Source organism: Scyliorhinus torazame, chromosome 12 (genome assembly GCF_047496885.1).
Source record: "Scyliorhinus torazame isolate Kashiwa2021f chromosome 12, sScyTor2.1, whole genome shotgun sequence".
Taxonomy (NCBI): Eukaryota; Metazoa; Chordata; class Chondrichthyes; order Carcharhiniformes; family Scyliorhinidae; genus Scyliorhinus; species Scyliorhinus torazame.
The window spans coordinates 229,448,648-229,462,508 of NC_092718.1; the positions used below are offsets into that span (position 1 = coordinate 229,448,648).

Sequence of the window (13,861 nt, forward strand, 5' to 3'; positions counted from 1 at the left end):
AGGTTGATAGGGTGGTGAAGAAGGCCTATGGAGTGTTGGCCTTTATTGGCAGAGGGATTGAGTTCCGGAGTCAGGAGGTCATGTTGCAGCTGTACAGAACTCTGGTACGGCCGCATTTGGAGTATTGCGTACAGTTCTGGTCACCGCATTATAGGAAGGACGTGGAGGCTTTGGAACGGGTGCAGAGGAGATTTACCAGGATGTTGCCTGGTATGGAGGGAAAATCTTATGAGGAAAGGCTGATGGACTTGAGGTTGTTTTCGTTAGAGAGAAGAAGGTTAAGAGGAGACTTAATAGAGGCATACAAAATGATCAGAGGGTTAGATAGGGTGGACAGTGAGAGCCTTCTCCCGCGGATGGAAATGGCTAGCACGAGGGGACATAGCCTTAAACTGAGGGGTAATAGATATAGGACAGATGTCAGGGGTAGGTTCTTTACGCAAAGAGTAGTGAGGCCGTGGAATGCCCTACCTGCTACAGTAGTGAACTCGCCAACATTAAGGGCATTTAAAAGTTTATTGGATAAACATATGGATGATAATGGTATAGTGTAGGTTAGATGGCTTTTGTTTCGGTGCAACATCGTGGGCCGAAGGGCCTGTACTGCGCTGTATTGTTCTATGTTCTATGTTCTAAATAACCGTGGCCAGTTTTAAACAAATAACATAGAACATAGAACATAGAAATTACAGCACAGAACAGGCCCTTCGGCCCACGATGTTGTGCCGAACCTTTGTCCTAGATTAATCATAGATTATCATTGAATTTACAGTGCAGAAGGAGGCCATTCGGCCCTTTGAGTCTGCACCGGCTCTTGGAAAGAGCACCCTACCCAAACTCAACACCTTCACCCAACACCAAGGGCAATTTGGACATTAAGGGCAATTTATCATTGGCCAATTCACCTAACCCGCACATCTTTGGATTGTGGGAGGAAACCGGAGCACCCGGAGGAAACCCACGCACACACGGGGAGGATGTGCAGACTCCGCACAGACAGTGACCCAAGCCGGAATCGAACCTGGGACCCTGGAGCTGTGAAGCAATTGTGCTATCCACAATGCTACCGTGCTGCCCACTTATTTGCGAGGCAACAGGTGAGGGAATTCCCGCAGCTCCCGACGCAGGAAGTGCAGGATAGAGTGATCTCAGAGACATGGGTGGGGGACGGTAAGGTGGCGGACATATACAGGGAGATGAGGGACGAGGGGGAGATCATGGTAGATGAGCCCTCGCAAATAAGTAATATATAAACAAAAACAAAAAACAAAACTAAATGGCAACTGCCTTGTCCAAAATAAATACTCTCCAAAAATACAATCCAACAATCCAATGTACAATTACATATACCAAATACCTATACATATACGATAACATCCCTGAGAGTCTGTCCGATTCCTCCCCCCCGCCCTCCCCCCCCTCCCCCCTGGGTTGCTGCTGTTATCTACTTCTTTTCCATTCCCTCTATCTTTCTGTGAGGTAGTCGGCGAACGGTTGCCACCGCCTGGTGAACCCCTGAGCCAAACCCCTTAACACGAACTTAATCTAACTTTATGAACCCTGCCATATCGTTTATCCAGGTCTCCACACCCGGGGGTTTGGCTTCCTTCCACATTAACAATACCCTGCGCCGGGCTACTAGGGACGCAAAGGCCAACACGTCAGCCTCTCTCGCCTCCTGCACTCCCGGCTCTTCTGCAACCCCAAATATAGCCAACCCCCAGCTTGGTTCGACCCGGACCCCCACCACCTTCGAAAGCACCTTTGCCACCCCCACCCAGAACCCCTGTAGTGCCGGGCATGACCAGAACATGTGGGTGTGATTCGCTGGGCCTCTCGAGCATCTAGCACACCTATCCTCTACCCAAAAAAATTTACTAAGCCGTGCTCCAGTCATATGCGCCCTGTGTAACACCTTAAATTGTATCAGGCTTAGCCTGGCACACGAGGACGATGAGTTTACCCTACGTAGGGCATCAGCCCACAGCCCCTCCTCAATCTCCTCCCCCAGTTCTTCTTCCCATTTCCCTTTCAGCTCATCTACCATGATCTCCCCCTCGTCCCTCATCTCCCTGTATATGTCCGCCACCTTACCGTCCCCCACCCATGTCTCTGAGATCACTCTATCCTGCACTTCCTGCGTCGGGAGCTGCGGGAATTCCCTCACCTGTTGCCTCGCAAAAGCCCTCAATTGCATATACCGAAATGCATTCCCTTGGGGCAACCCATATTTCTCCGTCAGCACTCCCAGAATCGCAAACGTCCCATCTACAAATAGGTCTCTTAATTGTACTACCCCAGCTCTTTGCCATGCTCCAAATCCCCCATCCATTCTCCCCGGAACGAACCTATGAGTGTTTCTTATTGGGGACCGCACCAAAGCTCCCGTCCCTCCCCTATGCCGTCTCCACTGCCCCCAAATTTTCAATGTAGCCACCACCACCGGGCTTGTGGTGTATTTCTTTGGTGAGAACGGCAACGGTGCCGTCACCATTGCTTGTAGGCTAGTCCCCCTGCAGGACGCTCTCTCCAATCTCTTCCACGCTGCTCCCTCCCCTTCTCCCATCCACTTACACACCATTGAAACATTGGCGGCCCAGTAGTACTCACTTAGGCTCGGTAGTGCCAGCCCCCCCCTGTCCCTACTAAGCTGCAAGAATCCCCGCCTCACTCTCGGGGTCTTCCCAGCCCACACAAAACTCATAATGCTCTTCTCAATTCTTTTGAAAAAAGCCTTCGTGATCACCACCGGGAGGCACTGGAACACAAAAAGGAATCTCGGGAGGACCACCATTTTAACCGCCTGCACCCTACCTGCCAATGACAGGGACACCATGTCCCAGCTCTTGAAATCCTCCTCCATCTGTTCCACCAGCCGTGTTAAATTAAGCCTATGTAATGTACCCCAATTCTTGGCTATCTGGATCCCCAGGTACCGGAAGTCCCTTGTTACCTTCCTCAACGGTAAATCCTCTATCTCTCTGCTCTGCTCCCCCGGATGCACCACAAATAACTCACTTTTCCCCATGTTCAGTTTATACCCTGAAAAATCCCCAAACTCCCCAAGTATCCGCATTATCTCTGGCATCCCCTCCGCCGGGTCCGCCACATATAGCAACAAATCATCCGCATACAGAGATACCCGGTGTTCTTCTCCCCCCCTAAGTACTCCCCTCCACTTCCTGGAACCCCTCAGTGCCATGGCCAGGGGTTCTATCGCCAGTGCAAACAATAACGGGGACAGAGGACATCCCTGCCTCGTCCCTCTATGGAGCCGAAAATAGTCAGACCCCCGTCCATTCATGACCACGCTCGCCGTCGAGGCCCTATACAGCAACTGTACCCACCTGATATACCCGTCCCCAAAGCCAAATCTCCTCAACACCTCCCACAAATAATCCCACTCCACTCTATCAAATGCTTCCTCGGCATCCATCGCCACCACTATCTCCGCTTCCCCCTCTGGTGGGGGCATTATCATTACCCCTAGCAGCCTCCATATATTTGTATTTAGCTGTCTCCCCTTCACAAACCCAGTTTGGTCCTCATGGACCACCCCCGGGACACAATCCTCTATCCTCATTGCCATTACCTTGGCCAGAATCTTAGCATCCACATTCAGGAGGGAAATGGGCCTGTATGACCCGCATTGCAGCGGGTCTTTTTCCTTCTTTAGGAGGAGCGATATCGTTGCCTCTGACATAGTCGGGGGCAGCTGCCCCCTTTCCCTCGCCTCATTAAAGGTTCTCATCAGTAGCGGGGCCAGCAAGTCCAAATATTTCTTATAGAATTCAACTGGGAATCCGTCTGGTCCCAGGGCCTTCCCCGCCTGCATGCTTCCAATCCCTTTCACTACTTCCTCCGTCTCAATCTGTGCACCCAGCCCCACTCTCTCCTGTTCCTCCACCTTAGGAAATTCCAGCTGATCCAGAAAGCACATCATTCTCTCCTTCCTGTCCGGGGGCTGCGCTTCATATAATCTTTCATAAAATGCCTTGAACACTCCATTCACTCTCTCCGCTCCCCGCTCCATCTCTCCCTCCTCATCTCTCACCCCCCCTATCTCCCTCGCTGCTCCCCTTTTCCTCAGTTGGTGGGCCAACAACCTACTCGCCTTCTCCCTGTATTCGTACTGTACACCCTGTGCCTTCCTCCATTGTGCCTCTGCCTTACCCGTAGTCAACAAGTCAAATTCTACATGTAGCCTTTGCCTTTCCCTGTATAGTCCCTCCTCCGGTGCCTCCGCGTATTGTCTGTCCACCCTCAGAAGTTCTTTCAACAACCGCTCCCTTTCCCTACCCTCCTGCTTTCCTTTATGTGCCCTAATAGATACCAGCTCCCCTCTAACCACTGCCTTCAGTGCCTCCCAGACCACTCCCACCTGTACCTCCCCATTATCATTAAGTTCCAAGTACCTTTCAATACACCCCCTCACCCTTAAACACACACCCTCATCTGCCAATAATCCCATGTCCATTCTCCAGGGTGGAAACTGTTGTTTTTCTTCCCCTATCTCCAGGTCCACCCAGTGTGGAGCATGATCCGAGATGGCTATAGCCGTGTACTCCGTCCCCGTCACCTTTGGGATCAGTGCCCTTCCCAAAACAAAAAAACCTATTCGTGAAAATACTTTATGTACATAGGAGAAAAACGAAAATTCCTTACTCCTAGGTCTACTAAATCTCCAGGGATCTACTCCTCCCATCTGCACTATAAAATCCTTAAGCACCCTAGCTGCAGCCGGCCTCCTTCCGGTCCTGGACCTCGATCTGTCCAGCCCTGGGTCCAGCACCGTATTAAAGTCTCCACCCATTACCAACTTCCCCACTTCTAGGTCCGGGATTCGTCCTAACATACGCCTCATAAAATTGGCATCATCCCAGTTCGGGGCATACACGTTCACTAATACCACCGCCTCCCCTTGCAGTTTGCCACTCACCATCACGTATCTGCCCCCACTATCCGCCACTATAGTCTTTGCCTCAAACATTACCCGCTTCCCCACTAGTATGGCCACCCCCCTGTTTTTTGCATCTAGCCCCGAATGAAACACCTGCCCTACCCATCCTTTGCGAAGTCTAACCTGGTCTGTCAGCTTCAGATGAGTCTCATGAAGCATAACCACATCTGCCTTAAGTTTCTTTGATGTGGAGATGCCGGCGTTGGACTGGGGTGAGCACAGTACGAAGTCTTACAACACCAGGTTAAAGCCCAACAGGTTTGTTTCGATGTCACTAGCTTTCGGAGCGCTGCTCCTTCCTCAGGTGAATGAAGAGGTCTGTTCCAGAAACACATATATAGACAAATTCAAAAATGCCAAACAATGCTTGGAATGCGAGCATTAGCAGGTGATTAAATCTTTACAGATCCAGAGATGGGGCAACCCCAGGTTAAAGAGGTGTGAATTGTACCAAGCCAGGACAGTTGGTAGGATTTCGCAGGCCAGATGGTGGGGGATGAATGTAATGTGACATGAATCCCAGGTCCCGGTTGAGGCCGCACTCATGTGTGCGGAACTTGGCTATAAGTTTCTGCTCGGCGATTCTGCGTTGTCGCAGGTCCTGAAGGCCGCCTTGGAGAACGCTTACCCGGAGATCAGAGGCTGAATGCCCTTGACTGCTGAAGTGTTCCCCGACTGGAAGGGAACATTCCTGCCTGGTGATTGTTGCGCGATGTCCGTTCATTCGTTGTCGCAGCGTCTGCATGGTCTCGCCAATGTACCACGCTTCGGGACATCCTTTCCTGCAGCGTATGAGGTAGACAACGTTGGCCGAGTCGCACGAGTATGTACCGCGTACCTGGTGGGTGGTGTTCTCACGTGTAATAGTGGTATCCATGTCGATGATCTGGCACGTCTTGCAGAGATTGCCATGACAGGGTTGTGTGGTGTCGTGGTCACTCTTCTGAAGACTGGGTAGTTTGCTGCAAACAATGGTTCGTTTGAGGTTGCGCGGTTGTTTGAAGGCAAGTAGTGGGGGTGTGGGGATGACCTTGGCAAGATGTTCATCGTCATCAATGACGTGTTGAAGGCTGTGAAGAAGATGACGTAGTTTCTCCGCTCCGGGGAAGTACTGGACGACGAAGGGTATTCTGTCGGTTGTGTCCCATGTTTGTCTTCTGAGGAGGTCGGTCCGGTTTTTCGCTGTGGCGCGTTGGAACTGTCGATCGATGTGTCGAGTGCCATATCCCGTTCGTACGAGGACATCTTTCAACGTCTGTAGATGTCTGTTACGCTCCTCCTCGTCTGAGCAGATCCTGTGTATACGGAGCGCTTGTCCATAGGGGATGGCTTCTTTAATGTGTTTAGGGTGGAAGCTGGAGAAGTGGAGCATCATGAGGTAATCCGTAGGTTTGCGGTAAAGCAAAGTGCTGAGGTGACCGTCCTTGATGGAGACGAGTGTGTCCAAGAATGCAACTGATTTTGGAGAGTAGTCCATGGTGAGTCTGATGGTTGGATGGAACTTATTAATGTCATCGTGTAGTCGTTTACTTATAGCCAAGTTCCGCACACATGAGTGCGGCCTCAACCGGGACCTGGGATTCATGTTGCATTACATTCATCCCCCACCATCTGGCCTGCGAAATCCTACCAACTGTCCTGGCTTGGTACAATTCACACCTCTTTAACCTGGGGTTACCCCATCTCTGGATCTGTAAAGATTTAATCACCTGCTAATGCTCGCATTCCAAGCATTGTTTGGCATTTTTGAATTTGTCTATATATGTGTTTCTGGAACAGACCTCTTCATTCACCTGAGGAAGGAGCAGCGCTCTGAAAGCTAGTGACATCGAAACAAACCTGTTGGACTTTAACCTGGTGTTGTAAGACTTCGTACTATTAAGTTTCTTTAGGTGTGCGAGTACCCGTGCCCTCTTAATCGGCCCGTTCAGCCCTCTCACATTCCACGTGATCAACCGGGTTGGGGGGCTCTTTACCCCCCCCCCCCCTTGACGACTAGCCATTTCCTTTTTCAATCCAGCTCCTCACCCGGTTCCCACGTAGCTGTATCCCCCCCCAGGCGGTGCACCCCCCCCCCCCCCCCATACCAGCTCCCTCTTCTCCCCAGCAGCAGCAACCCAGTTAACCCCCCCCAGCTAGATCCCTCACTAGCGTAATTGCACCCCCCATGTTGCTCCCAGAAGTCAGCAAACTCTGGCCGACCTCAGCTTCCCCCCCCGTGACCTCGGCTCACACTGTGCGAGGCCCCCTCCTTCCTGCTTCCCTGTTCCCGCCATGATTACCATAGCGCGGGAACAAAGCCCGCGCTACCCCTTTTGGCCCCGCCCCCAATGGCCGGCGCCCACAGCTCCTCATCCTCCCTCCCCCCCTCCCCCACGACATGGGGAAGAGAAAGAAGTTACAGGGTCGCCGGTTAACAACCTGGGAAGTCCTCTCTTCCCCCTTTTCCCCCCTTCATCCCACAAATTCACCCCCCCACTTTTGTCCCAAACGTTCTTTTTCTGGCCCGCTCACTCCAGCTTCTCCTCGACAATAAATGTCCACGCCTCGTCTGCCGTTTCGAAATAGTGGTGTTTCCCTAGATGTGTGACCCACAGTCTTGCCGGTTGCAACATTCCGAATTTGACCTTCCTTTTATGCAACACCGCCTTGGCCCGATTAAAGCTTGCCCTCCTTCTCGCCACCTCCGCACTCCAACCTTGATACACGCGGATCACCGCATTCTCCCACCTACTGTTCCGAGTTTTCTTGGCCCATCTGAGGACCATCTCTCTGTCCTTGTATCGGAGAAATCTCACAACTATTGCTCGAGGAATTTCTCCAGCCCTCGGTCTTCGCGCCATAACCTGATAGGCTCCCTCCACCTCCAGCGGACCCGTCGGGGCCTCCGATCCCATTAACGAATGCAGCATCGTGCTCACATATACCCCGACGTCCGCCCCTTCTGTACCTTCGGGAAGACCAAGAATCCTTAAGTTCTTCCTCCTCGCATTGTTCTCTAGCACCTCCAGCCTTTCCACACATCTTTTGTGTTGTGCCTCGTGGATCTCCGTTTTCACCACCAGGCCCTGTATGTCGTCCTCATTCTCAGCAGCCTTTGCCTTCACGACCCGAAGCTCCTGTTCCTGGGTCTTTTGCTCCTCCTTTAGCCCCTCAATCGCTTGTAATATCGGGGCCAACAGCTCCTTCTTCATCTCCTTTTTGAGTTCATCTACGCAACGCCGCAGGAACTCTTGCTGGTCAGGGCCCCATATTAAACTGCCTCCCTCCGATGCCATCTTGCTTTGTGCCTGCCTTCCAGGCCGCTGCTCTTGAGGATCCACCGCAATCCAGCTACTTTCCTCTCTTTTTTCCATCCGTGTCCGGGGGGGATTCCCTTCTGGATTACCGCACAGTGTTATTTGCCATTAAAATTGCCGATGGGGCTCCTATTAAGAGCCCAAAAGTCCGTTCCACCGGGAGCTGCCGAAACGTGCGACTTAGCTGGTCATCGCCGCACCCGGAAGTCGTCCACAACTTGATTGTCAATGATTCCATTCTCATTACACACTACCCAGTCTAGGATGGCCTGTTCTCTAGCTGATTACTCAACGTATTGGTCCAGAAAAACATCCCGTATACACTCCAGGAATTCCTCCTCTCTAGTATTGTGACTACTTTGATTTGCCCAATCTATATGCAGATCAAAATCACCCATAATTACAGATGTTTCTTTATCGCATACATCTCTAATTTCCTGTTTAATGTCACTCCCAACATCACCACTGCAGTCTGGGGGTCTATATACAACCTCTGTTAACGTTTTTTGCCCCTTGGTGTTTCTCAGCTCGACCAATACAGATTTCACATTGTCGGAGCTAATATCCTTCCTCACTATTGCGTTAATTATGCTAATGGTTAGTGTTAGGTTAGTTACGGTAATGTTAGTGTTGGGATAACATACAGTTATTATTTCTTCCTCAACCGTGATTTCCCACCTACAGTTGTTGACAGGGCCACCAACAGTGTGTGGTCCATCTCCCGCACCACCACCCTCGGCCCCTCCCAGAACAAGGATAGAGTCCCCCTCGTTCTTACATTTCACCCCACCAGCCTCCATATGCAAAGCATAATCCGCCGCCATTTTTGTCAACTCCAGCGTGATGCCACCACCAAACACATCTTCCCTTCACTCCCTCTGTCAGCATTCCGCAGAGACCGTTCCCTCCGAGATAATCTAGTCCACTCCTCCACCATACACAACACCTCTCCCATCACCCGTGGGACCTTCCCATGCAATCGCAGAAGGTGTAACACCTGCCCCTTTACTTTTTCCATGGTTAATATCCCAGGCCCAAAACACTCATTCCAGGTTAAGTAGCATTTCACTTGCACCTCTTCCAATTTGATATATTGCATTCGCTGCTCCCTATGTGGTCTCCTCTATATCGGAGAGACAAACGCAAACTTGGTGATCGCTTTTCTGAGCACCTTCGGTCTGTGCACATTCAGGACCCTGACCTTCCCGTTGCTTGCCATTTTAACGAAAGGCCCTGCTCCCAGGCCCACATATCTGTCCTTGGCCTGCTGCAATGTTCCAGTAAGCTCAACGCAAACTGGAGGAACAACATCTCGTCTTCCGGTTATGCATGCTACAGCCTTCCGGTCTCAACATTGAATTCAACAACTTCAGATAATTAGCTCTACCCAACCTCGATCCATTTGTTTTCATTCCATTTCATTTTAACTGTCTTTTACCATTTAATTCGTTCTTATCTTTCTTTATATATATATATATATATGTAAGCCCCCCCCCCCCCCCATTTTATCCACCTTTCCTTACCCTCTCCCCCCTTTGCTTCCCCCTTCCCCTCCCCCCACATCTACATCTGTCACAGTTCACCCTCTGATGTTAGTTTCTCTCTTTGGCCTTTCGCACATTTGTTCTCTCTGGGGACTGCCATTAGCACTCTTTCCCCTTGGTTTCTGTGGCCATTAGCACCCGGTTTCCCTGGGTTTCTGTGGCTATGACTCATCTTTCATTCTCACTCCACAGTATAAATATTTCCCACTTTCTCTGTCTGTTAGCTTTGACAAAGGATCACCTGGACTCAAAACATTAGCTCTTTTCTCTCCCTACAGATGCTGCCAGACCTGCTGAGATTTTCCAGCATTTTCTCTTTAGTTATTATTGTTCTGGACTGTGAAAATCACCATGTAAGCAGATGGTTTATTGTAAAATTCCGACTGCCTCACTGAAGTCCGACTTGGTCTGGGGTGTGGTTAAATCAGTGCCCTATGGGTAAAGAGGCATGTGCAATTAGCACTTAACTGCAAGCACTGCCCACATCCTAAAAACATTTTCGCAAACAGTTTCCTACACCAGGAATACCATGCATGTCAGTAGCTTTACTGGTAGTGCTGAATAATCACATTTTACAGAGATGTCAAGAAAAGCACAGTAACAATGCAGCTCAGACACACAGGTTTGAACAGAAGTTTTAGTGGGACTCATCAGGTGAAATGAGGTTCCCGGTTTAACATATCAACAACTGGGAATGTCGTAAATAATGAGGACAGTAACAGACTTTGGAAGGATAGACAGGATGATGAAATGGGCAGTCACTTGTCAATGAATTTTACTGCAGATTAGTGTGAAGTAATACATTTTGATGGAAGAACAAGGGGAGGCAATGTGAACTATATTGTACAATTCTAAAGGAGGTGCAGGAACATATATATCCAAATCTTTAAAAGTGACAGGATAAGTTGAGAAATTTAAATCAGGCCTTTGGCTTTGTAAAAATTCACATAGAGTAAAAACCAAGGAAATTATGCAAAAACTTTAGAAAACACTGGTTTGGCCTCAGTTGGAGTATTATGTTCAATTCTGATGCCACACTTTAGGAAGGATGTCAAGGCCTTAGAGAGGGTGCCAAAGAGACTACAAGAATGGTGCCAGGACTTGGGTGTTCAGTTATATGTAGAGAGTACACTGAGGCAGCACGGTGGCACAATGGTTAGCACTGCTGCCTCATGGAGCCATGGACCTGGGTTTGATCCCGGCCTCGGGTCACTGTCCGTGTGGAGTTTGTACATTCTCCCCATGTCTGCGTGGGTCTCACCCACCCCAACACAAAAAGATGTGCAGGGTAGGTTGATTGGCCACGCTAAATTGCCCCTTAATTAGAGAAAAATAATTGGGTATTCTAAATTTATCCTAACAAATATGTAGAGAGTACACAAGCTGGGATTTTTTCTCATGAGAATAGAGGAGGTTAAGGGGAAATTTAATAGATTTCAGCCAATAAATGTTCAACAGTATTGAGTTGATCTGGAAAACTATTCCAAGGGCAGAAGGATTGATAAGCCAAAAGCTTTGGGTTCAAAAGAATTGGCAAACAAACTGAAAGGAAATGAAGAACATTTTTATAGTTCATGAATTGTTGTGATCCGGAATGCACTTTTCAAAGGGTGGTGATGGAAACAGATTCAATAATAACATTCAAAGGGGAATTGGACACATACACAAAAAATAAATAAAATGCAGAGCTATGTAGAAAGAGTAAGGAAATGGGACAATTCAAACGTTCAAGGAACTGACACGATGGCCAACCTGGTCTTCTTCGGTATGTCTGATTCTGTCATTTGAACTTCATTATGAAAAGTAGCTGCAATAGTATTGATGTATTCAAAGGGAAACCAGATAAACTAATGAGGGAAAAAGCAATAGAAGATTAAGATAGATTTGGATTAAGAAGAATGGAAGGAGGCTCAAGCGGAACATAAATGCCGGCATGCACTCGTTGGGCCAAATGACTTGTTTCTATGCTGTATATCTTATATAATCGTATATATTCTCGATATTGCCAGGATATAAACTCTGTGTATTCCTGTCACAGGTCACTATGGACAACCCTTACAATGCTTCGGTAAAGTTAATAATATCAATTCCAGTGAAAATACAGGATCAGCAAATACTCAACCTGCAAAAGGTAATATTGAATTTAATTTGATTCCAATCATCTACCACTTTCAGCAAAGTCAATAAGTCAAAACGACCCATTTACAGACGCTTATAACAAAAAGTAATTAAATATGGGGCAGATTCTCCTAACCTGCCCATGATGGGTTTGGGGGCGGTGGGTGGGGTAAAACTGGCGGGAGCCAAAATGTCGGAAACCTGACAGTGTTAAATTACATTGCAATTCTCCCAGTGGCGGGTTAACAGCGGGTCACTCTTCCCACTGGCAGGTGGCACAAATGCCATTTGCATTCATTTGCAACTCATGAATGTTCATTAAAACAACTGCCCACTGGCATCCCATCTGGTCTTTCTATCTTGCGTCATGCCAGCAGAAATGTACATCAGCGTCAAACCCGATTGCTAATGATTGACGTGCACAAGGCGGTCATTAGTTTGTCCGAGAAGACGGGGTGAGTGCAACAATTTTCTGCATTGGTACTGCGCTTGATCCACTGTTCGCCACTCTGCCAGGGCAGACCAATTCCTGCCTCCATCTCCATGTCAAGCTGATATTCATGGAAAGCACCATGCTGCTGGACCCATGGGCCCGCCTGTGATACCAAATCTGATTGTACTGCACTGGGGTTGGGACTACAGGGGTATATTTCCTCCCTGGTGTCACACGCCAGTGATTATCTAGACTGCACTGTGCTGCAGGGCTCATGCGACCTCTGCAACAGAGGTCTGAAGTTCGACTGGGAGTGGAGTGTGAGCTGAGTTGGTGGCGGGGGAGGCAGTGTCCTGACAAATAGCAGGAGGGATGGGCAAGGTGGAAAGAGGGCTGTGCAGGAGGGATGGGAAGGGCAAAGGCTCATAATGACATGCAGTCGGGCAAGGAGATAGATGAAGAAGATGAATAATGGAAGAGGAAAAACTGAGGGAAGGGAAGCTGGATCCTGACAAGGCTGCACGAAAGGCTCACAAACAAGGGGGTCAAAGTATTACGATCCCAGAACAGACCCAATAGTGGCTAGGATACTGGACCAAAACCCTAATATTTCAGTTTATTTTTTAGGTCTGTGCGGAAAGGATACTTTGTTCTAGGAGTGATTGCACAAAGAAATAGGGATATGGTATATTTTTAAAACTTTATTACTAACACAGTATTAAAATTTTTAACATCGCACCTGAAAATAGCCTAAAATTACTCCTTAAATAATACAGTGAATACAATATTCTTAATTTATGTCTTTATTCCCACTTAAACAGCAGGAAAATAGACCACCTCAGCTCTCAGTCTACCTTAAATATCAATGGCACAGAGGGATTCTTCCTTTGCAGAATTATTATTTGAGAAAGAGATCTCTTGACACTCTTACAGAACAGATCTGACTCCAATCTGAACCCCTGCAGAAGGTCTGATTGAATGTCTTCAAAAGCAGTTTCCAACTGGTTTGGTTTCAGCTCCCCCTTGTCCTCAGACAAGTCTGCACTGCTTTAAATACAGTTAATCTCTTTTAACTAATTTACAGTGAGAACAGAGCTGTTTCACTGGGCACGCCCACAGCCAGATCAGAACTGAAACTGAAAAAAGCTTTATCCAAAGGCCTGATGCCTTAGCTCCACCCAGCAATGACATCATCTCACCAAGCTGAAAACTCCCAAGGAATCCCCTTAATTAAAACAAATTTGCATTTGCCCACGCTTTTTACCACGGTTACTTGCACGTCAGGCTCCTCCACGTGTTGTCTTTAAACCAAGTTTCTTTTAAAAACATGACTGCAGCGGTAAAGCACACTCCAACCCGGGCTTTTAAACGTTACTTCACCAAATACGTTTAATCTAATATGTCTCAAATCCTACATTTATCACAAAATGGACACCACACACTTTGTGGATGTTTTTGATTTGATTTGATTTGTTTAGCTGTTAGATAGCCAGCTACAGTCCTCCCT

The 13,861-nt window shown here is 48.4% G+C and overlaps 1 protein-coding gene across 1 annotated transcript in view; it reads left to right on the forward strand.

Annotated features, from left to right (window-relative positions):
- The window catches only part of LOC140387050 (integrin alpha-E-like), a 434,586-nt gene that overhangs the window by 336,983 nt on the left and 83,742 nt on the right, over positions 1 to 13,861 (forward strand). The window contains exon 27 of the mRNA XM_072470061.1: positions 11,842 to 11,934. Within this exon, the coding sequence (XP_072326162.1) occupies positions 11,842 to 11,934 (93 nt within the window). The remainder of the gene's footprint in view (positions 1 to 11,841; positions 11,935 to 13,861) is intronic.